Consider the following 25,566-nt stretch of genomic DNA (forward strand, 5'->3'; position numbering starts at 1 on the left):
ATGCCTTGGAAAGCAAAAAACATTTCAGAGATGTTCTTTATTTTTTACCTCAGTTGCAGTTTTGCTAAAGCAGAACTTTTTTAAATTTTTTTTTTATTATAAATAAAGGCAAGAGGACTGAAACATATGCATCCTATAGCAGGTTGCATTTGCAAAGGTTTCAGCAGAATTGCATACATCTAACTAAATCAAGTTCCCAATTTAATTATTACTGTACATTTATGTAAAAAATTATCCCAGAGTAAACATATCTAAACATATCTGCTACTGCAAATACCTCTGGGAAATTATTAAGAAAGAAGATTAAAAGGAAATTCATTGCAACATCACAGTAAAAAGTCTCTGGAAACAACACCCCATTATAGACAACGTTCTCAAGAGTTTTTAGAATGGCATTGAAGATGAACTCCTTGCTTATCTTAAACACCCAACAGTAAATAATGTTTCACTTCCAAAGTCCTCTCTCAAAATTAGCATGCAGTGAGCTTCAAGCTTAGAATTCTCTGCTTATACATTTGTATATTTAAATTTAAACATACATGATGTATTTAGATACAACAGGTTTGGTTTTCTTAGGTAACCATAAGCAATTCTCATTTCTGTGCACTGCTGGCATAAAGGCTAACTCTAGGATCTGTGCCAATATTAATGCATTCAAATTAGAATTTGGGAGTGGAAGAAAAAAAACCCACTTTATCAGAATTGCAATGGAACTGGCACATTTAATCAAAGGCCTGGTGATTTTTAATAAGTTTAACAAGCTGGACCAGTACAACATCACTGAGGGATGGCAAGTATGCCGTGCTCATAAAGAAGGGGAAAAAAGATTGGATAATTGGATAATGCAAAGCTTTAGCACAAATTTTGAAGGCCAGAATAAAGCATGGAGGCAAATATAACAAAATGCTACATGGATATTCTAAAAGCAGTTTGCATTACACAAAGTTTGTTTCCTAAGCATCAGCCTGAATATTACTGACAGAGACCCATTCTGGGACTGTTCTGTTCAATATATTTTAGGAGCAGTCTTAAAGGATAGGAAAAACATTTATGTTGGCTGATGCCACAAAAGACAGTCATAGACAGTACAATGAATTATTAGGACATTGTAGAGAAAAAAACCCCCAGTACAACCTTAAGGACTGAAAAAACCAGAAAAGGGACAAGATGCCACAGCATCAAGTCAAGTACTCATGATTTCCTTGCAGAGACATCAGCCATTTCTAACTGAGCTGTCCAGTGCACTAGTTAATCATGCGGGAAATTATACTAGCTGCAAAAAGGGCTAGTGGAACACTACGGCATAACCACAGACATTTCCAAGAGAAACAAGAAGATAATCATGACACTGTACAAGCCATGAAGAGATCTCAATTTGAACTCTAAATATAGCTATATATGTCACCATCCTCTGTCAAAAAGAAGATGATGAATTCAAACTGAACTCATTCCAAGACGTATTAATAAAATCAGGCGCAAAGGAAAACTTAACATACTAGAGGGAAGCAATTTTGTTTAGTCTAACAAACTAAAAGAGAGATATGAGAACACTAAAACAGCAGGTGAGAGAATGGGCGACAACACTCACGAGAGATGACAGCAATTAAACTGTGGAACAAATTAATACAAACAGTCAGAAAGAAAATTATCTGGGAAACCAGGTTTCTAAGCTGAACTGCTGGCAGAGACACCCTGACACATGGAGCATAAAAACCCTTCTAGCTTTAATATGACATTGGCTGAGTTTTTAAGATGCATTATTGCCAGTAAGAGCAGGCAACAGAACTCAGTTGCTTTGTGTGTTCCCATGTAATGAAAAGTAATAGCTACAAGGCCATACACAAAACAACTAATGTGCCGAACTGGAAGAAGCTGAAGGTTTGTCCTTTATGGGAATAACCAACAATGCTTTAAATATCCTAAAAGCTTCTACCAGAGCTTTTTAGTTTGTTTGTTTTTTATAAATGTATTCCCACATTCTGAAGTACAAGTTAAAAGACCATTTGCACTAGCGTTTATGCCTACTTGTAAAGTTGTGGGGTGGCAGAGCAGTCTGATCACTTACAGAAGTACTCAATGTCAAAGGGGTCTGAACCTTACTTTGAAATTACATTTTACCAATTCATTGTTTTCTAATTTATTTGATCTAAATAGTATCTTCCTATAGAATAGTATTTATTCTGTGCTATACCATTATTAGCGGGTAAACTTATATGAATACTTTGAATTCATTTAAAAGCAGCTGATGAGAGAAGTTTTCATTTCAGTTTCAAGCTAGGATGCTGCAAGTCACTATTTCTATTTCAAAAAACAAGCCTGTATTCTTAATAATTACTGAGAGAAGCGTTACACTGCAGAACTGGCATTCAAGTTGCCTTCAGTAGCCAATTTATTCTTAAGCTGTTAGTAATTAATGACCTCACCATTTCCCTAACCATTAAACATAGAAGCAGTGATGAAGAAAAAACTCTAATGAGGCTCCTTAAAATTATGTGTAATATTAACTTCTGATAAGACCAACTGTGTCAACCTGCAGTCTTCAATTTCATCTGTAGTACCTGTTTTTTTTAAGCAAATCTCACCATTTGGTTTGACTAAAAAACAGAACAGAAAAACATATAGGCAATCATTAAAATGCCAACAAGTAAAAACTATGCATCTCTCAGATTTCTTCTTCAACCTTACTGAAGGCTTTTGAAATGCAAACTTTGTGTACTAGAAACAAGCACAATAATTAATTCCCCTGAATCATAAGCAGCTTTTTTGTTAGCTGAGTATGTACCGAATCCGGTGCTTTTAATCATTCATCAGGGAATGACTAGTAACTGGGCAGAGAAGAACAGGCCAGCAACTCCAATCACAAGTGAGTAATAAACTAATGGTCACTAATGGACTGGACCTGTGCTCATCCTTCATTGTACATCTCCCGATCTACCAAACTTCTGCAGGACTACATTTGGGGGCATTTCTAACCTCTTGTAAACTGTGTTGACCCAACTTTATGGATAAGATACGGACCTGTTAGAGAAGGTCCAGAGGCAGCCACAAAAATTATCGGAGGGATGGAACACCTTTTCTATGTGGAAAGGCTGAGAGAATTGGGGTTGTTCAGCCTGGAGACGAGAAGGCTCCAGGGAGGCTTTATTGTGGCCTTTCAGTACTTAAAAGGGGCCTATAAGAAAGATGTGAAGAGACTTTTTAGCAGGGCCTGTTGCGATAGGATGAGCGGTGATGGTTTTAAACTAAAAGAGGGGAGATTCAGGCTGGACATGAGAAAGAAATTTTTACAATGAAAGTGGTAAAATACCGGCACATGTTGCCCAGAGAGGTGGTGGATGTGCCACCCCTGGAGACATTCAAGGCCAGGTGGATGTAGTTCTGGGCAACCTGATCTAGTTGAAGATGTCCCTGCTCATTGCAGGAGCATTGGACTAGATCACTTTTGAAGGTCCCTTCCAACCCATAGTATTCCATGATTCTATGAACTATAACCATACAGATTAAGGCAATTGCTTTCATGCAGCAATGCCTGTTTATCTAATAGATGTGTTCTCTGAAGAGTGGATCTAGGAAAAGGGAGCATAAAATAAGAGTGAAGAGAGTGGGGGAGAAAGCAGAAATGGCTAAATAAGCATGTTAAGGAGAACAGGATGAACTATGCACAGCTAGGAGTCTTCCTTTTAACAATATTAGTGGATCCTTCCACTTCCAAGATTTATTCCATTTTAAAGATGTAAGGGTTTGGTATTTGTCTTGTATTTAAGCTATTACATGTAACAAATTTGCTTAGTCAGCACACCATAAACATGCTAAGTCTTTCAGAAAGATTCCTGACAACAAGGGACCTGAGAATTACAGATATGTATGAAGAATCTAGGCATCTAGGAGGGGACAAGTGGAATTACAGATGTCATTATTTGCTTCACTACAATTACTAAATGATAAACAACCCATATTTCAGAAATACTAGTCGCCCATACATACCAGACTTGTGCTGTAAAAGAAGGAAGTATGTAAATGAGTTTTATTTCTTGGCTCTTCATAAGCTTTCTGACTGTCCTTCAAAAGCCCAATTAAAAAAATGGTAATAAAGATTTTTTCTGTAACTAAAAAAATGGATTGATAATGTACACTTCTTTCCCTCCTCCAGCTTACACTTTGCCTGAGAAGCAGCAGAAACTGCTCTGTATAAATTTAAAACTAAATATAGATACTAAGTTTTAAATTCAGCTTACCTGCCAAAATTGGCTGGCAAAAACTCAAGAAAAGCATCATTCAGGTACAGCTGCGTTAGGTTTAGCAGTTGGGAAAATCCATCTGGAAGTCTATACAAAAATAATGTAGTGGGTTTGTTTCAATTATGTTCAGGGCATTAAATCATATTTTCTTAAACAATAGTACAGTATCAAGTCCTACATGCTGATAACATCAAAATTAAGGTAATACCAGAATTTCTACAAAATTGCACTAGATATTACATGCTCTCTTTAAGGTTAGTTTCAAAATGACTTTTAAGTATCGAGTACTAAGTATCTACAGCTAATAAATTCTACAAACAATAAATGTAGCCTTCCTATTTGTGATCTCCTGACACCTAATGTGGAAGAGGCACTCATTAGAGACAGTAACATAATTAAAACCTACACAATACATTTTTTCCCCAGAAGAGTTACACTGCACAAATCTACCCATATAAGCTAAGTTTGAAACACAGTGGTACAGGATTTAGAGTAAAATTATTGCTATTAAAGGAAAACTCTTCATATTTCTCTACGTTCACAGATAAATTATAGACTTAGAAAAGCTGAGAAAGCCATATGGTATAATGCAGAATTGCCCAAATAGCCTATTAACTTGGGCAAAATACTTCAATGACATAGCTTTACTGTATCACAGTGCAATGAGCTTAATGAAGATACTTCTCGGATAACTCTGCTGCTTGCCTCCAAGGGTCGGTGCATGTCTGGGGCAAGTTTGAGACTCAGCCGTGTTTGCATAAAATATAAGACTTCGAAAAATTACAGACTTACTTTGAAATTGGATTTACGCTGGCCTCAACAACTGTCAAAACTTTACAGTTCTTTATATTTTCTGGAAACTCCTGTATGCCTGCAAAAGATAGGAAGAAGTAGGGAAACAGAAATTATTAGACTCCATCACAGGCATAAAAATGATGCACATAAAAAACACTAACCATAAAAACTTTAATTTTTCTAGCAAACAATGAACTGGTTCTTTGGTATTTCACTTTAGACACAGTTTTCATTAAAGAAGTACTCTTTTGCAGTATCAATTCTTTCACTATTCTATTCCTAAAGCATTTCATAGCGCAGTTTAGCAGACAGCTTATCAAGTAATATTACAGAGACACTGTACACTAACAATTCCCACTGCTCATTACCAAATATTGAAGTATTTGTACCTTGTCATGTACCTAAGATCAGGCCCTCAGTGCCAATATTATTTAAGGGGGGGGGGAAGAGGAGGAGAGAGAGAGAGGGAGGGTAAAGGCATTAATTCATATGGTAGAACAAAGTTTCCAACAGGATCTGTTTGTCAAATGGCTGGCTTGTATGACATCCAGGTGAAATGGTAAGGTATCAAAACTTGAAGTATGTTTACAGTATTCACAGTTCTGAACAGATACCCCAAAATGTGATATATGCCTGCTGTTAGCTTCAGATCATTTGTAGAAAAGGACAAAAACGCTACAGACACACTTATGTTTGAAAATTAAAACAATAGGTAACCGTCTCTTTTTCCAAGTTTATCTCCAGAAACGCCAGAGTGAATTTGCAATCCACATATCTGCCAAAGTTGTATTTGCCAGAACTGACAAAACAGGACTTGAAAACAGAAGAGAGGTATCCACCATGTCAGTAGGGTATCGGTACTGAATCATTCTACTGCCGAAGACTTTCACCTCAATCTTTCTTTTACCATAAGAATAACTAAAACCATGGTTATCACACCTGAAATTGCTTTTGCAATGTGTCACTACATTGCTCTTATAGCCTGGGACAGATGTGTTTATTTTAAATAAACTTGTCCTAAGTATAACAATTCATACAGCAATCCTTACACTTGGATTAAGAGTACACTATTTTTTCCAAGAAAAAACTGCTATGCCAGTAAAATACAGTTTAAAAAACTTGGGTTTGCCTTTCAAATACTGCATGTAACTGTGTCTGCTTCTAGAGTGCTTCATCAAGTGTGTGGAGAGGGCAGCCTGAACTCAGGGAATGAGACTACTAAGAAGGAACTGTACTCTGTGGATGCATGCTTTTATGATAGTGACAGTGAGACACGTTGTGCTGCTCCAAGCGATATTAACTTTCTTACAGTTCAGCTGCAGAGAGAAAGATAATAGTAGTGTGTCTTCTCATTCAGAATAGCAGGTGGGACTTGCTTATATCTCTCCATGTATATGTTCTGAGAATACCAAAGCAGAAAAAATGTGGCAAAACATCAACTGCTAAATAGTGGGTTTACTTACATAAGAAATTACACAATTTCTGATACTAGTCTGGAGTCTGCTTCTTTCTATGTTTGTGCAGTAACAAGACTGACTTGGTATGTTAGGACTTAAGATTTGGCAATACCACCTGACAAGAAAAGTAGTCATGAAACACATACTTTCATGCTAAGTCAATTGGTGATATTGAGTAGCAAAGTCACCACGCTAACTTTTCCATAAATTCAATGTATGTAGAAACATCATTTTTGTCAAAGCAGCCTTTAAGGTCTTTCTTGACAGGAACTTTTTTGCCATACTAAATGGTTGAAACTATTACTTTTGACTCATATCAGGTATTGTACTCTGTTACTTGAGAGGTGAAAGGCAAGAAAAGCACAGTAAGCCACACAGTTAATCCAGCTGTTTAAATACCTTAAAGTATCATGGAGCCTTTTGGGAAATAGCTTGTTGAACTTGAGAACAATAAAATATAGAAGCACAGGGGACCAGTAGCAATTGAGTCGTCAACTATAATATAGGTGAAGATTTCTGACACTTCTGGTTTACTCCCACACCCATTCATGTATATGCCCGTGTTAATAAATATGGCTGCCCATCCTGGCAGTGTTCAAGGCCAGGCCGGAGGGGGCTTGGTGCAGCTTGGTCTAGTGAAAGGCATCCCTGCCCATGGCAGGGGGGCTGGACATAGATGACCTTTGAGGTTCCTTCCAACCCAGGGACGGAGCATTCACAACTTCCTTGGGCAACCCATTCCAGTGCCTCACCACCCTCACTGAAGAACTTCTTCCTTATATCTAACCTGAACTTCCCCTGCTTAAGTTTGAAGCCATTACCCCTCGTCCTATCACTACAGTCCCTAACGAAGAGTCCCTCTCCATCATCCTTGTAGGCCCCCTTCAGATACTGGAAGGCTGCTATGAGGTCTCCACGCAGCCTTCTCTTCTCCAGGCTCCAACTTTCTCAGCCTGTCTTCATACGGGAGGTGCTCCAGCCCCCTGATCATCCTCGTGGCCCTCCTATGGACTTGCTCCAAGAGCTCCATGTCCTTTTAATGTTGAGGACACCAGAACTGGACACAGTACTCCAAGTGAGGTCTCACGACAGCAGAGTAGAGGGGCAGGATCACCTCCTTCGACCTGCTGGTCATGCTTCTTTTGATGCAGCCCAGGATACAGTTGGCTTTCTGGGCTGCAAGCGCACACTGCCGGCTCATGCTGAGCTTCTCATCAACCAACACTCCCAAGTCCTTCTCCGCACGGCTGCTCAAAGCCAGGTTGGACAGATCCTTGGCTGACATGATTTAGTGCAAGGTGTCCCTGCCCACGGCAGGGGGGTTGGAACTAGATGATCCTAAGGTCCTTTCCAACCCTAACTATTCTATGATTCTATGATGTATATAGCTTCAGCCATGTGAGGTTTACTGGGGCTGTAAGTGGAGTTGAAGCAGAAAATGACAACAAGGAATACTGATTTAACTCACTACATCATAATACTTTGATGTAATGAAGCTTCATTTCTGGAAAGCAGCAGTGATATTTTCAAGTTCAAAGACAGGTTTAAAGAAAGATTACAAAACTACCATAGAAAGACTAGAAATGTACATTACCAATTGCTGACATATAATCTTTGTATTTAGACAAGCATTTCCAATAAATTTAAATATTGGAGGCAAAGTTGTGTTTCAGACTCAACCTTTGCAATAAGTTTCACCATTTGAATCACACCGAGAGATTCTCTAAGCTTAGTTTTTAAGTTTTTAAGGTCACACTACTGGCCCCAGCTTGGTCCTTGGATGAAAGATTGCATGGTGAGACACATGGTGAGACACATGGGAATGTGTTGTCCAGAGAAGTTGTGGCTGCCCCATCCCTGGAAGTGTCAAAGGCCAGGCTGGATGGGGCTTGGAGGAACCTGGTCTAGTGGTTGCCCCCATGGCAGGAGGGCGGAACTAGATGATTTTTAAGGTCCCTTCCAACCCATTTTATGATTATATGTTAAACCTCATGTTCTTAATATTAGTTTCCACTGCCTGTGTCAAGAATTCATTGAAGCACAGAAGACTAAAATCTGTCATAACTACCTAGAAAACAAAACACAGAGCACATCTGCTAGAGAGGAAAATGTCAATGTAAACTTACTCCCAAAAGAACAGCCAAATAAAATATTAGCTATCCAAATACAGACATGTTAAATCAGTATGCTTTTGTACATAATCGGAGGACTCTACCGTAGTCTCCTGTTTGACTATGCCTTGGGCAAGAGGCAGCAACAGTTTTAACAACAAATTAACAACAGAAATTCAACTGCTATGACAAAGCTAACAATGAAAGAGCCTCTGAATTTAATTTTGCTGCTGCTTAGAGCCAGGATTGTTACGGTACACACCATCTTTACAAATCTCACTCAATACTTAAGTATGGATAAATGTCAGCCGTCATTTGAAAGAGCAGTAAATTGAGAATGACAGCATGAAATAAACCTAATGTTTGTAGTACATATTGAGAAGATAGGGAAAAAAAAAATAATAGGGGACTGCTCCTCTCTACCATGTGATAGGAAGCTGCATTTATTACCTGACTATACAACAGCCTCAGACACCCACTTTCCCTCAGTCCTTTTCCTACTGCATGCTAGAAATATGCAGTTACTGTTGGATTACTATTCTTTCAGTTCTCCCACTAAGAAATCAAATTTTAAAAGCAAGTATGAAGGAAGAGTATGTAAGAAGGCTGAGAGACACTTGAAAAAGATCTGAAACAAATGGTTCTAAAGAGCACTTTATAACAGAATCTGTTCCTTGTTTCTCTGCTTTCCAACTATCCTTAGTGTCCTGAATCTTCTTGCCCATTAAGGAAGCTCAGCATATCTCAAGGGTTTCTGTGACCACATCTTTCTGCACTCTTTTTCTAACACTGTGCTAATTAATCAATTTGATAGCCACCCCCACCGTCCATGAGCATCTGATCAAAGGAGCACTGCAAATTGAGATCCACATTACTTTCTAAATCTCGTTTTTCTTTCTTTATGTACTGATACTCAAAGACTATAGAAGGCAGTGCCACAGACTACTTGGGAGTTATCTAGTCTGTTGTAGCCTTATCCACTTTCCTTGAAAAGCCTCATACGGATGGTTCCTCATCCTGCTGTTTCTTACTCTGCATGATAACAGCCATCACCCCCAACTGACTTCAGTGCTGTAACTGATTTACAGATCACGCTTACCGTTTTCCAAAAAAAAAACCACCCCAAAACCCAACAAAACAACCAAACCACCAGACCATCCCACTTGTGGGCTATGACCACTTGCAGAGCAGAGAAGAAAATACAATTTGCTGGCAATCTTTAATTATAACTACCAGACTCAAACTGAATTGAGAGAAACTGTAGTACAGTTTCCCACCAAAGCATGCTTTATGGAACAGCTTTTAGTATTTACTTGCCTGTTCCTTCCTCCCTGTTTTCCCAAATTTCAGGCATTTTTAAACTCACTGGCTGGTTTCTACCAAAAACAGCACTTAAAAGGAAAAAAAAAAGGGGGGAGGGAGAGGGAGGGAGAAGAGATGGAACTGTAATATTGTTAACAGAAATTTAGCAGTGAGGTAAGGAAGAAGAACCTAAAATTCTTGCTGGAGTAAGCCAAAAGCAGAAGGCATTCATCATTCAGAACGCTACTTGGCAAAAACTCATCAGCTAAAGAGCCTAACCAAGAAAGTGGTGTTTAATCATGACCCCAGACCAGCTGTGGACATGCCCAAATGGCGTAAGAAAAAGGTCATATAGAAAAGGTCATATAGGGATTTCAGGTCAATGGCCACAGATCTGAAGGTAATCAACCTCAGTTCGGGATCACATAACATGGCTGAAATATGGAATTTCTCCTGATCTCTAACTCCCTGGAGAGCAATGACTGTTTTGGCACAGCTCATCAGAGCAAATGTCCACAAATGCCTCTCTGTTTAGACTGGATTAAGGCAATTGCAAGCATAATTGAGGTCCCACTCACCATCTGGAGTTACACTCCTCTACTCCCCTGCATAGCACAACCTTTTCCTATTACCCAGGTCAGCATAACTTGCAGAGCAGGATGACATTTTCCCTCCATCAGATAAGATTTTTAAATTCAGAAATACTGCCAATTCTGGATTTACAGAAAACTGTGCAAGTTACACCAACTGCTGGCAGAATCCTTCACCGCAATGGACCTCCAGAGCTGACACCCCTATACGCTGCTGTTTCAGCCCTACTGCATATTGGGATTTGCTCTGCTGATCATAATGAAGTTCCATCTCTTCTCACACAGAATCACAGAATGTTTTAAAGAAGCTTGCAAAAGAAAAAAAAGAAAAAAAAGAAAAAAAAGTAAAAAAAAGTTAAGGTTTAATTCCTAAAAAGCACAGAGAAAGAAAATCACTAGCAAATACAAGACCTATGGAAGCCGTATGGGTGATGTTGCCAAATGAGAGTTTACAGCTAGATCTCTCAGTTTGTGGAGAATGTGACAGAAGAAAGAAGTTCTCACCAAACAACAGACACACCAAAAAGCCCACTTGCTGTAAAATAAATGAAACTACAGCCCACTGTGTACCAGTCCCACTCCGCATCATTACAAATATAGAGAATACAGAGGCAAACATATAGGCTTGGTTTGCATGAGTATGAAAGCAACCTTAATTATATATATCCTTCCCTCAGCTAATCTATTCATTCTGATCTCAACTTCTGGGCAAGCAGCTATTAGGACCTGCCTGAAAGCAGCTCAACCATAAAAAAAGCAGCTTTTGTTTGTTCAGGCCTCTTCTACAACTGTCCTTCCAACCAACACCATTGCCAACATGGCAATCAAAATATTTTCAGAATTCAAGAATACAGGCCACAACACTCTGAAAGATTACGTAAAATCTGTTTGCAAAATCCAAATTTTTAAACTGAAAGCTTAAACTAAAGTATCAGTCGCAGTCTGTATTCTTATACATTTATATAATTTGCTTCAATCTGGAATTTATGCATACCTTCTGAATTAAGAGCAGCCCTCTTCATTATTCAAAGTAAGCAGTGTGTTAGAACCCAATCAATACACTGTACAGTGCTGACCCATCCATCCTTCCTTCTGACTGTTCATTCCTCTTTCCAAAATTCTTAAAGGGTCCCTTGTCGTAGCTGGTTTCAGATCAACCAGGATCTCAACTTTCCTTGAGGTGCCTGACTAAGCTGTAAGGCAGCAGTAACACCTTCCTGCTCAGAGCTGGAGTTGCAGCTTGGCACAAGGTTGACCTCCACGTGCACAACATGGTATTCAGTACTCTAGTCGTTGCCAAGCAGCTTAGGAGCCTCTGGCTTATTTAGTGAAAGCCTAGCCTAGAAAAAAATCTATCATTTCAAAAGAAAGGATTAACTATTGCATATAAACTCTGTTCTGCAAACAGATATCCCAATGCTATTTGAAACCTGCTATACGCCAGTTGCTCCCCTTGAACTTTCAGAGTGTCAGAGTTGTAAAATTCCTTGCAACTTGGTTTTCCTTGTATATGAGCATTACAGAAGCCTGGCTTTCTGTCTATCTCTTACCAAAGGCTTGGTTAGAGACCTGTGGAAGCTAAACCTACCTTTCTCAAGAAGTAAAACTGAAAAAATAAAAGTCATATATTTAACCTATCATCACTAAACTTGTTACCGATTTAATAAAACACCAATTTTAAAATTCATTATAACTTTTCATTCTCTACTCTCTCCTCTCTGTTTATGCACAAAAGTTCCTTTCCTAGAAAAACTTTTGCTTTTATCAAATTCTAAAAACAACCTCCCCTGGATTTCTTGATTTTTTTCCTTGAAGTGACTTTGCTTGACAAGTACCTACTTACAGCTTTGTAAGAAGATTCACTTCTCCATCTCCACTTTACAAAGTCCTTTTCTCCAATTCTACATGCTCTTCAAAGTTTTGAGCTTCCCTTTCTCATTTATCTTTCTTTTAATGAGGGTCACTTGCAGGATTGTAAGCTATGATGACTACTCCGGGGGCTCCTTTCTTAAGTTTATACAATGAAAAATGGAGGACTGTTTGGAAGGGTTTTGGAAGGGAAAGCAGATAACATTTGCAAGTCTACGTAATGATTAATGCCCAAATGTCAGTCAAGCTACAAATCTGACCAGAACAAGTTAAACAGTGTTTTCATTTAAAAAAAAAAAAAAAAAAAAAAACAAAAAAAAAAAACCCAAGCCAAAAAAACCAAAACCGAAACAACAAACAAAAAATCCAAACACATAAACACCACCACAAAAAAAAACCTGAACACCCCCCCCAAAAAAAAAACCAAAACCAACAAAAAACACATAAAACCCCCCAAAAAATCAATAACCAACCAAAAAACCCACAAAACCCCAGGAAACACTTCCATAGGGAGATTTTGAAGCCCTTCTAGAGTTTCAAAGAAAAATGTAATCTTAGTTGTTGTGAAAACTGTAATAATGTAATTGGATTTACAATAAAATACCATATTGACAGTATATTTGATGCTTATTTTGTTAACAAGGTGAGTACTTAATGACATACCTCTATATACAGTAAAATATTTATTCACAATTAAGACAAAAGGCTCTTTTGCGTAAACATCCACATGTGGAAAAAGCAGCAGTACTAACATATAAACTGCTTTTTTATAGTTTTGACCCCATTACATGTCTGAAGCAAGTTTAGTATTTCTAAATGTTTTGGTTTGGGATCACTTCTGAAATTCAAAATTTTAAGTTTTTAATCTGAAAGCTAAAAACTCATTCCAATTCTGTGAGGTTCAAGCTGTAATGAATCCTATTTTATACTGTATGTTAGCCTCCTGATCTGTTTAAATGGATAATGCCTCCACAACACTTTCACCAAAAACAGTAACTTGCACTGCTAAATAATCAGAGCTGATGCAGGCAGAGAAAACAAGATGACAGTTTAGGGGGAGGGTTGTGGGTTTTGGTTTTTATTCCTTTTAAACACATGTACTGGCACAGCCAGGATACTTTTGGAAGCCCACAAGAGTCTTCCAAGCATTCATCCCCAAACCATTCATAAGACCTTCCAATCTTTAGAACAAGGTACCTCTAAGCCTGCTCTAATTACATTCCTTACACAATGTAGAGGGACAAGGAGCATGGGTAGCAAGACGGGTTCCTAAATGCTTTTTCCCTGGAAACAAACGAAAAAAAAAAGACAGGATATCCAGTAATGCTGCTTCTTGAAGACATGCCCGGCACTAATTTACATAAACAGGGCAGGGTAAAATTGCCAAATGTGAAACACTAGGAAGGTTGTGGGCAGCAGTTTTGTTCATAATGCTATCTTGGAGAATTTCCAATGTTCAGGTGGTTTTCAACTATGGCTAATTCATGGCTGGAGTATGTAACTCTGCTGGAGTACGTATAAGCAGCAGAGTAACCTGAAACTAAAGTGTAACATAATCATGCAATGATGCTTTGCTTCCCCCCCCGCCCCACATCCCCTACCGCACTGGGCTGCAAATTCAGTGTTACCTGTCCAGTCACTTTTGGTTGATACACAATGACTGTCACGCAAAGCACATGCCTTTAAAAAATTAAAAGTACATTCTGCATTTACATGCAAACCCACATCTAAACCCCACATAATTACTCCTATAATGCCTTTTCTGTGGTATAAAAATTTGAGTCCAGGAAGATATTTGTATTGAACTTATTTAAGAATTTCAGATATGAACACTCAAATTACACATTCAAGACCTTAACTGCATTGAAATTGAATTCTGTTCGCATCTTCTCTTGTACACAGAGACCATTTGATTCCGCTGAGACAGATCCTATTCAGTATTTTTAATAAGATAGACAACATATTTAAGAAAAAATACTACGAATACTTGAATAGAGAACTTCACATAGAATAGCAGCCTATATTTAGGATAAATTTATGACTTCTATATGATGATACATTATAGTAAAGCTACAGATGCAGGAGTCGGTCTTTTTTTTTTTTTACTTCACTATCATGGATAATACAATCCCCTGCTCCCATCTGTTCCTCCCACCCCTACATCCCTCTCCAGTATAAGCAGAGAAATAGCAAATATACGGCAAGTTATTTTTGTATTCAGGATCTTCCTCTCTTACTTCTCCCCGCAGAAAATAAAACTTGGATCTGTCTCCCTCTATTAACTATGAATAATTCACAATTTCTTGAAAAAACATATTTCTAAAGTACACCAGATGGGCAACATAAGACTAGATACTCTCCTAAATTCTTGTTCTCCAATTCCCCAACTGCTGGCACACAGCATACTACAGCTAGTTTGCCAAATCAGCAGATGATATCAAAACATGAAGAAAACATATTTGATCTAAATTTGCATCTGCTAACAAAATTATTTAAAATTACTTAAAATAATTTTATAGGCAGATATGCCTGGAGGCAGGGGGTGTGGAGTGTGTGTGTGTGGATTTTCTTTTCTTAGGTTTAGTTTGTTTCCCTGAAGATTCCCTGCAATACAGACCGACAAACTGACATGTTTAAATTCTCTGCAACATCACAGTGAAAGAGAACCACTCCTTGATATCTAAGAGACTATTGAAGATACCCTGATTTCCAAAACACCATGTTCCTTTTGGTCTTGCTAGTTATTTTCTAATCTTGCTATTTACTCCTTCAAAGGCCTGAATAATAGAGAACTTAAGAATTCAATCTCTCACAGGATGTAATTTCTGGCACAGGAATGCAATTTATTTATTTATTGTAACATATGTCCAAGTATCTTTGTGACTAGGATAGAATCAGGCTTCAGCTATAAGCTTCAAAGCTGAAGCACACCTGAAAAGAAGCAATGGAATACCTCCGATATTGAGGGTTTATAACAGCCTTGGGAATCAGCTTAAAGTGCCATGAACTGATATACTCACTACCAAAACCAAAAAAATAAATACAGGATTTATTGCCCATTGCCAAGACTAAAGGCAGAGTTAAATTAACTCCATTTCATGCTTCCTGCACATACAGCAGCAGTTCGATATTTTAGGCTACATCTATGCCATGACCTCTTCAGCAGCCATGAATAATATATTCCAAACCAAATGCTTGTACAAAGTCTTCTGTGTGCTCCAGAAGACACAGCCATTAGAGGCTTATACTGCATAACCCAGCACATGCCTTGAAAAGTACATCACTTCATGCAAAGACTAGATACATGACAGAGGAGTCAAATGGAGACTACAAATTAAAACTCCCAGCCTGTCTGGCTCAAGAAGGCCAGAATAACAGGCCTTCTTGAATAAGGTGGTGTCACTGGGACCTTCTTGAATAAGGTGCTGGACATTGGGAGCATACAGGGAAAAACACGTCTCCTGGCTTTCTGTACTTTATTAAATCTTCCCTAGGCTTCTGCTTTCGGTCATTGTTAAGAGATGGGACACTAAACTAGGTGAATCCTTGTTCTGATTCAATATTATTAAATATTCTTAAGTATCCATATTTGCACATCTGCCATGTCTCTGTTACGCAATTTTATATATTGCATATATGAAATTAAGACATATAAATCTGAAATAAAAAAGGCAAGACCTATTAGCATAAAGATTGCTTTCTTGAACTAATACCTTTTATGTAATGAATCTGCTATCTTGAAGAATTTCTGCAATTTTGATCTTTCATTTAAATGTCAAATATTATACACACACATATATATATGTATGTAGTTCTGTTGGAAAGCTGTATGCTTCTTTATGCAAGAGGTCCCCATCTGTGAGCCAGACTCCACAATTCATGAGGAAATGTGAACACGCTTTAAACCTGAAGCTTCATTCTTCATTTGTGTATCAGCTCTTCAGAAAATTAAATACTTATCTTTGGTCGATACATTTGATTATGCTTATGCCACAAACAGCTCAACTATCTTACATGAAAATCCTATCACATTTTATGTACACTTGTAGTTGAAAACTGAAGTCTAAGTAACTACCCTTCTAAAATATGACATTCAAAACTAAATGCATATTCGATCTAAAGGCATCTGCACTCCATGATTTAGCTCCATCCCCATCAGAAGAAAGCACAGTATATCAATACTACAAGAAAACCACAGAAACTATCACAACTACAGGAATCTGAAGAACATACTCGACTATTTCAGAATTTGGCATATCTGATCATCATGCACCAGAACTGATGATTAATCTCCAGTATTTTTTTTATTTATTTAATAACAGAGAAAGCAATCCCTGTGTTTCCCACAAAGCCCACTGCTTCCACCCTGTATTCTTTCAATATTTAACAAAGACAAAGGAAGAATCAGGTATTTTTATCAGTTTTGCTAGTCTTGGAAAACTAGTAAACCCCTCCTATCTGGCTCTATTACAGGCACACATCAGAACAATCATGGGCAGTGGAAAACTGAGTAAATTCTTTCCAAGAGGAAAGCAGACTCAAGAGAAGAGAATAGGCTTGCAGTTGTCAAGAGAAAAATGTTCTGTGATTGCAACAGTAGATAGAGAAACAGAAAGGCACTTCAGCCAACAAACTGAAGTCCCAAATAATACCAAATTTATTACAGAATAAATAGCAGTATTTCTTAGGTCACCCAACAGGAACAAACGGGGACCCTGATTTGGGGTTTTTGAGTTTTACAGAGCTTTCAGCAATAGTGGTAGACAACATGTCCCACGTAAAGAAGCATGTGAACTCAGGCCTATTTTTGATGTGCAATACTAGGCAGAGAAGCTATTCAAAATGTGATAAGACTGAGAACAGGCAGATAAGAATAGTTCACGTAAGTAAGTTTGTGTCCTGGCATTTCTCTGAAAGGTGTTAAGAACAAAACAAACCCTAAAAAACAGAGCTGCACAATTTACTGGGATTAGTATAGCATATAGTTCAGCTATTGCCTCCTTAAATTCTCTATATGCCTCAGAGGAACAAGTTCTCTTTCAACAGCTCTCTGAAGGCTTAACTAAAGGTTATACTTTTTTGGATGGACAAGGAACTCTCTGGCTGGTAAGTGACCAGATGCCTATTTTGGTACACGAGCTGTGAAATTTGCCAGCACTAGAACTCCAACGCCCTTTCGCTGCTTTTAAGTTTTCTGCATTGAGAACTTGCGTAAGAAACAGTTAATCCTTTCAACAGTTCAGTCTAGGACAAAAGATGATTATTTTTCTGTTGTGTGTCACTATGAAAGTTTTAAGGCCAGCGTTCTTTGAGAAAGACTATTAATCCACTTCTACCAGGAACGCAGCAGTGACAATCAGGTCAATTTATCACACTAAATGCTGTGTTCATTAGGCAGAAATAATAAAGTAACAGTTTAAGTAGAGACAGGGCTACAACGGACAATCAAGGAGAATGCCAACACTGCAACAACTGGAATACTTTCTTAATAAAGCAGAGCTCACTTAACTTTCTGGAGTCATAATTAGCTAGCTGTTCAAATAAAGCAATGAATTTAATATAATAAAATCTTTGGCATATTTATGTAATTCTTATTTTCAAATATGATTTCAAGGGGAGGTCCTCTTACTTCACTTTGAATTAGTAAGACAAAACTATTATATCCTCATCAATTAGCATGATTGAACTTTTTCTGTTCTCTCAAATAAGCCACACAACTAAGTCTGATGACAACATAAGTTATTTCAATTTCCTCACTGTTTCAATCTGCCAGCTTGCCAAAGCAGTATCATTAATAAAACCCCATGTATACAATACTTGGCTGACAATGTTTCATAAATTATAAAAGGCTGACTGACAAGAATGATAGATTTTTAACAAGTCAGACAAGTGAACCAGTCACTCTCCATAGACACTTCTCCCTACACAGCAGAGGTTACCGTCCCCAGAGCAGGATAGCAAAGAAGCCAAGTCCTTACTGGCTGCTCATTCCAGACAGCTCATTAAAATAAACTGAAAACATTTTTCACATGAAACAGTATAACAACAGAATCCAGCAAAATTTTACGAATTCTTGTGCAAACTCTCTTCAGTATAGTGAAACATGAGGAAAGCCACTAAATCTAATAAATATGAGTATATGCATATTGAGAGAATATAAAAAGCTTTATAATATCAGTTTTCAGTAATGAATCTCAAAGCACAAACCAATCAATTTGAGAGATACAATTAAAAATCACAACCAGACCATAAAAGAACATCTTTTCTGTTAAGAAGCTATTTACAGTAGTAGTTTAAAATTTACTAGTTGTACAGCTTCTAAAAAATACATTTTCACTAGCATCTTTGTACAGTCAGTGGCGATTTGCCTTTTAGTTACCCCAATATAAAAAGTGAAGTGACTTACCATTCTTGCTGACATCCAGTTCCCTGAGATTAATGAGATTTGCAATGGATGCTGGCAATGTGGTTAGGTCATTGTCTGGCAAACTCAGCTTGTACAGAGACTGACAGTTAAAAAGTTGCTATTGAAACAAAGAAAAAAAAAGTTAATGTGATTTTCTCTTAGTTTCCTCTATACAGCTTTTAGTTTTAATCCCTTTAAACTTCTGACCTCACAGCTTGAAGGCCAGATTATTTAGAGGTTTTGACTACAAAAACTTTATTTAACTGGTTTTATTCAAAATTGATTACATTTACAATGCTTTGGAAAGCAAAAAAATGGCAGTCACGACAAGCCAGCAGCTATGCTTAACTCTTCCTACAAATTCCTTCGAGTATCACAGAAACTGTGACCTGTAGTTACACAGTCCCGCAAACATTGCAAAATGTTTTCCATAATAGGCATTCCATGTCATACCCCAGAGGAATTTACAGTTTGCTTAGAAAAAAAAAAACAAACCCAAAAAACCCCCCACTTTTTTTAAAAAGTCAAATAGTTCTGAACAGAGGATTTGAGTCAAATCTTGTTCCTACTCTTCTCTAAAAGTTACAATTTTATTCTGTTTTATCTTACAAGATCTTTTTCCCCTTCCATGCTTCCCAGCTCAAGTACACAAAAATCTAGCAAATTAGGATGAAAACTAGTGAAAGTTTAATTTAAGGATATAGAAAACTGTATAATGCAGATATACAGAAGAGCTTATCATTTTTATCAAAAATATCTATTAATATATGCAAGGTACCTTGAGATTTTTACTCAAAAGCTTTACAAATTGACAAAATAGGGCAAGTAATATTAGTGTAATGGAAGAAAAAACTTTTTTTACATATCCAAAATATATAGGAAACTTATAGATAGTACAAAATACCTCCAAGAAAGTGGCTGAAAAGGTTCATCTAAACAACTGATGTTGAATATTGCTTTCCTGACAATTTTGGGTAACACATGAGTACCTGGACTTAGTGTTCTTTTCTTCTGGAATTCTGAGAAAAGATTAAGTGTTCTATGACTGAAAAAATTTATCCCAATCAACATCATAACAATGGGCTTACTTCAAGCAAAATTTCTTGGGTCTCTCTCAATTACAAGGCCATTATTTCAACCACAGACTGTCTAACGAGCCCCATTCGCGTAACATTTGCATACCCCACCCCAGAACAAAAGCAGACGCAAATTAGCAATTGGACAGTTCAAGGTATGAGCTTTAACTTGCCTACTAATGTTTCCAATTCATCAGAAATGTGCCTCTGTTAGAACTAGTTGATATCATTAAGGCTTTGAAGAGTTACAAGTTACTTAGGGTATTCTATTAGTAGGAGAACTTTGATGAGGTCATGTGTTTTGGAGCCACTCCTTTATTTCAGTAGTTCAAGCAAGAATATATACTTAAAACTTATCCCTGAAAACAATAAGCTGGACTGTTGGAATCATTAGAAATTTCCCCAGTTAGTCAGGTGGAAGCAAATGCAGTACAAGGAATTGCAAGATCCCTAAAGGAAAATGGGAGAGGGGAGTTTTATATGGTGCTGACTTTATATTTGTTCCTTTTCTCATTGTTGTTCTTTTTTAATGTTTATATTTTCAGTGATTAAGTAGATCATCATTACTGTTAGTAAGCACCAGAAGTCATATAATTAAAGACTGTTTTACCGCACAATTCCAGTTTCTTCCAAACAGCAAAGTGAAAGGGGAAAACTAAAACAGTTTGAGCTTTTCAGCTCAAATGCACACCATGGCACTTGGGATAAATAGGGTACTTTTTCAGACATGCTTTAACACACAAGATTAAAGCATTTCAAATGTCTTGTCACTTTTGAAACTGAGACTACACACCAGTGCTTCATGTAAAGCAAATTCCTTCTCTACCACTACCTTTCTCTCCACCACAGTTTGTTCATGCCAGCCAACTGAATTAAGGACTACACTGTAAGAACTGATTTTTTAAGTATCCTGGAGTCCTGAAAAGATTGGAGGAAATTAAAAAAACCCCCAAAACAGCAAAACAACACCAAAACAAAAAAACAAACAAAAAAAACCCAAAACAAACAAACAAACCAAAACAAACCCACACACTGACAGACCATTTCAGTGATCACGTTGACAAGACAGCCCCAAACTAGTTGTGCTGTGGTATACAAAGGGCAGCAGATTGCACAACAGGGATAAGAACACACCACCAGGGGCAAAGAGGAAAGGGGAAGAGTGGGAATGTCTTAACCAGGCTTCAGAAAGCTGGAGACAGCATAATAAGTACCACACCCTTCGTCTGAGATGACTTAATTAGAAGTCTTTTCAGAGTTAAAAGACTGAATAAAAGCTTGGGTTAGAGAAAAGGCATACCCAGCTTGAAACTCTGCCTCCAAATCAACTAGGATCATTTCAAACATTGCAGGCCTTCCCTTACAGATCTTCAAGGGATAGTTTTGAGATCACAATTTATGTCAAATGATTAAATAAAGCACTTCTACTATGTATTCACTACTCCCTAATCTCTCTGCTTGCTTTCTTCAGAGAATTTGAATTTAGATGTGGGGTCTTTTTATTTTGAAAACCTAAAGGGTAGTAGAAAATGACAAAAATTACTTAAAGCTGGAAACAAAGTGCTACTTTCTCAAAAATAAACTTATAAGGATGAGTTACTATAATGTACAAACACATTAACATGAAGCAAGCTAGCCTACTACAAGTCCCTGCAAAGAAAAGCAAAAAGGAACAAAACATGTTCCAGCTGACTTTCTAATCACGTGGGTAATTTAAACAGATTAGACCAAGGCAAGCAGTAGACTGCCCACCTCTCAGTTTACTCATGTATCAAAATTCACCTTCATATAGAAACTGACTAATGAAATCGAATGGCAATTAACAAAAAAAGAAGGCAAAGCAGACAAATGGGTTTAGTTTAAAATGTCAATGTGCATCCATTTGATCACTACAGTATATCTTTCTTCCTCTTAAGATTACGTGAAGGAATTTTTTTGGAGAATTATGAGTTTGGAAGGTATTTGCTTAGTTCTTAATAATTTAATGCAAGAGGAATTCAGATTCCCCCCCCCCCCCCCGAAAGGTATTTTATTCTGTTTTTTTAAGCACTCAATTTTGTTCTTCTCAAATAAAGAATAAGAAACAGGAATTAAGTTCTGAAATCTGAAAAATCCTCAAAGGCTGATACAAAGTCTTAAAATGCAAGTTACTAAAACCTAAAATTAATAATGCTAAAGAAATATCTGCTTGGGAAAAGACTAGAATAAAACAGTGGAAGTTCTAAACTATAACAGACTTTGGCTAGTTTTAGCTTTATGTTATTAGCTGTATTCAGCATACAAATACAGGGTTTTTTCTGGTGGCTTCTCAGGAGCATTTTAGATTGGATTTTCAAAAGCACTCAGGTGGTTTAAGTCAGCTTTACTGGAATCCAGGGCTTCTGATAACTTTCAAGTTACTATCCTGAAATTTCTTTATTTCATTATTAGTTTCATTTATCTTTAAAAAAAATCTAAACCAGCAAAACCTGAAGTAGTTATAGCAAATTTACCAAAAATCTAACACATCACTCTATGGTTGTCCTATCTGACAGTGAAGATTTGCACACAATTCTGACAAAATTTTAAATAGTAAGTCTTTCATCTTACTGCTAAGTTTTTAATTCCACCAAGACAGGACCTCCTAACAGAAATTAGTCTATTACAGTGATCACTTTGTGCTTCTCAAAAGTCTCACTAGCAAAGATTTTCATTCTTTTCTCTAGTATATTAGACTATGCAACTTGTCTTCAGCTTTTAGAACAAACAACAAATATTGATTTCTATAATAAAAGTATAACCAAAGTGGCATTCCATCTCCCCTAGTTTTTTAACTTAAGTAATTTGGGATACTTCGGAAAGTTTCTTAAGTCGTGTACCAAAGAAGAAAGCAGGACTTCAAGTGAACCCATACTTCAGATTTTAGCTATCTTTTGTGGGCACAGATCTGAACAAGACATTAATCTTACTACTTCTGATGTTCATGTGTTATCAGAGATTCAAAATAATGTTGCAATTTGTTGAATGCTGTTAGTCAGTTTTGGCAGACACTGCCACAGAAATAAAATAGCCAGCTGCTTCTGGTATGTACCTCTCTTGGACTAGGTCAGTTGCTTAAGCAGTTTCATCCCAATTCATGCAGCAAACTAGTCAAGCTGGAACATATAAACATTCCTTCTACTAGGGCTGCTTTTTCTGGGATCAAAGTTTACTTAAAAATATTCGGCAAATTGCAGCCTAAAAGCTAAAGAGGGAAGCTAGACACTATCAGCTTCTACAATGCTAATGAAGTTACAGAGTTAACAAATGTAACTAAAAGGAAAACCACCCAACATACCTTTGGAAGCTCTTCAATCTGATTAGCATCTAAATAGAGTTCTTCCAAGGTCTTTTCAAAAGTAAAAATCTCCTTAGGCACCTGTTCCAGGCTGCAGTGAGAATAATCAAGCGTAGTGACTGTTTCCTCCTCTCCGCGCAGGCAGCGGCATGGCACCAGCCGCACAAACAAATTCCGCTTTGTTGTCATTTTCAGGCACTGTGAAACAGAAATTGGTGTGGTTAAAAACCAAGACAACTTCAGAAATACTCTCATGGGCAGCTGCTCAAACTTCCACTGGCTGCTAAATACTTAAAAAGGAAAGAAGTGTATACATATCTGCATATGTGTGTGTGTATACGCATACATGAGGGTGTGGAGAGAGAGTATTTATTTTCTTTAAGACACAACAGATCTGCCGTGGCATTAAATGGGGTTAAAGTACATACAGACACCAGAAGGCAGAGTCAAAATTTAGCCTGTAACTTGTCACCTGTGAACAGAGCCCTACATTACAGAGAATTTTGAAGCAGCAGTTCTGAAGTGTCAATTGTATTTTTACAATATAGTTTAGCCCTACTTTCACAAAGGTTACCGGGATGATACTGCTTAATATAATAAAATCCACTCTCTATAGAGTATTTAAATGTAGCTGTAGGAAAGCTAAATTTTTTTTTTTTTTTGGTGGTAAGATTAAATTCATGTACCTTAATTTCAAATCCCTCATTTAAAGGCAGAATATAACAAAAAGAACCAGTGCAGTTTCTACCAACTGGTCTATCTACAGTTTAAAATGAAAGATTACCAGGTGCACAGATAAAGAAATTATTTCTTTTTGCAACTCCATTCAGTTTGGAAAACTTCAACACATTTTGCATGCACACTGGAACTGAGGAAATTTCACCTTGCTATGGAGGTGTATCCTTCTTCATTCTCATTCATTGCTACAACAGTCCCCTCTACTATCCATGGCTTTTACAATATTCCTACCCAGCAGGATATGGCAAACTTAAATGGTGCTAACTGCCTGATTACTGATAGCATACGCCAGGTTTGTTCTGCCTTTTTCCACCTCAGCAAGAACACACTTTTAGGTCTCTTTCCTCTAATAAGCAACAAATTTCCACAAAATTCAGAAAAAAAAGTTCTTAAAAATTTTTAAGATTTGTAAGATTTTTTCACCTCAAGTTTTGCTTGATGACAGATGACAGACTCACATGACAGACTCAACAATTTTTCAGGAAGGACTAACATGTGCAGACAGATAACATGATCATGTAAGCTTTACTTCCTCAGGAAATTGGTCTAAATATACATACTTTTCCAAAACAGCACTGAATATTTATTGTCTCAATCAAACCGCCAACACTGCAAATTAAACTATGCTTTTTAAAAAATTTCTTCTTTTTGGAATTGCAGAAATTATATTTCAACTTCTGGATTGGTGACAGGAAACTTTCTTCTCCAACTGCCAAAAAAGTCAGACACATTTAGCAGACTGCACTTAAGCTTTCAGACAGCACGCTAGTAACACACGGAGAAAACAAAATGTCATGGCTGCTGCACTACATGAAGTCACAGACTGCAAGACCCCTCCTCTTACTAAGACAAGAAAAAAAGTCATGCACTTGGATTATCCTCTAGGAGCAGCTAGCTTGCCAACTACTTCACAGTATGTTTAATTTATATGACAACAGTTCAACAGACTGCTGTACTTCAGTGTTTTCTCTAAAGAGAAGTGCCACTTATCACTCAGGCTGGGTGCAGTCAGATTCTACATCCATCCATCAAAAAGAGGGAAGAAACTCTTTATTAAGATAGTGGGATGTCAAGACTTTATTTTTAACGATGCTCAGACGTTGCTAAGATTTTGTTACAATGTTGATTATCTATCAGAACACTTAACACTTCCTGTAAAATTCCAACCATGTTCTTTAAATAAAAAGTGATCTAAAATTAAAGATATTTAACTGTGTTGCAATGCAGACTTCAGAGAATACAAATTCTATGCTGATGTTTCCCACAGAATGGGAAAGTAAGCAAAAGAGACAGTGTAACCTCCTCCTGCTTCTTCTACAGGAACAGGTTCCAAGCATCACATCCTCCAGCCACCCACAGCCAGATGCCAAAGGTGCTTAGGGAAGCTGATGTGCTCTCTGGGTCAGAGCTACCCATGCCTTCTCCAAGCCTCAGAGGCCACATGTGAAGACACAAGAGGAATTCCACGGGGAACATTTACAAACAAAAAAGCATTTAACAAAGTATTGTCTCATTTCGTATTACTTCAGAGATCTGTGGAGGTCTTTCTGACCACTCCAGAAAGAAGCACCAACAGCAGTATCTTTCTCTTCAAACAGGGGTGTAAACAGAAGAACATATACCTTGGAAACAACCAGGACTGGAAAAGCAGAGATTGTACATGTGAGT

At 37.4% G+C, this 25,566-nt stretch overlaps 1 protein-coding gene across 10 annotated transcripts in view; it reads right to left on the reverse strand.

Annotated features, from left to right (window-relative positions):
* ERBIN (erbb2 interacting protein) overlaps positions 1–25,566 on the reverse strand; it is a 117,568-nt gene that overhangs the window by 41,262 nt on the left and 50,740 nt on the right. For all 10 annotated transcript variants that reach the window (XM_030471074.1, XM_030471072.1, XM_030471077.1 and 7 more), the window contains 4 exons: positions 23,161–23,358; positions 18,769–18,886; positions 5,031–5,109; positions 4,236–4,325 (listed from right to left, as the gene is read on the reverse strand). In XM_030471074.1, the coding sequence (XP_030326934.1) occupies positions 4,236–4,325; positions 5,031–5,109; positions 18,769–18,886; positions 23,161–23,349 (476 nt within the window). In that variant the 5' untranslated portion in view covers positions 23,350–23,358. The remainder of the gene's footprint in view (positions 1–4,235; positions 4,326–5,030; positions 5,110–18,768; positions 18,887–23,160; positions 23,359–25,566) is intronic.

This window comes from Strigops habroptila, chromosome Z, assembly GCF_004027225.2.
Source record: "Strigops habroptila isolate Jane chromosome Z, bStrHab1.2.pri, whole genome shotgun sequence".
Lineage (NCBI taxonomy): Eukaryota > Metazoa > Chordata > Aves > Psittaciformes > Psittacidae > Strigops > Strigops habroptila.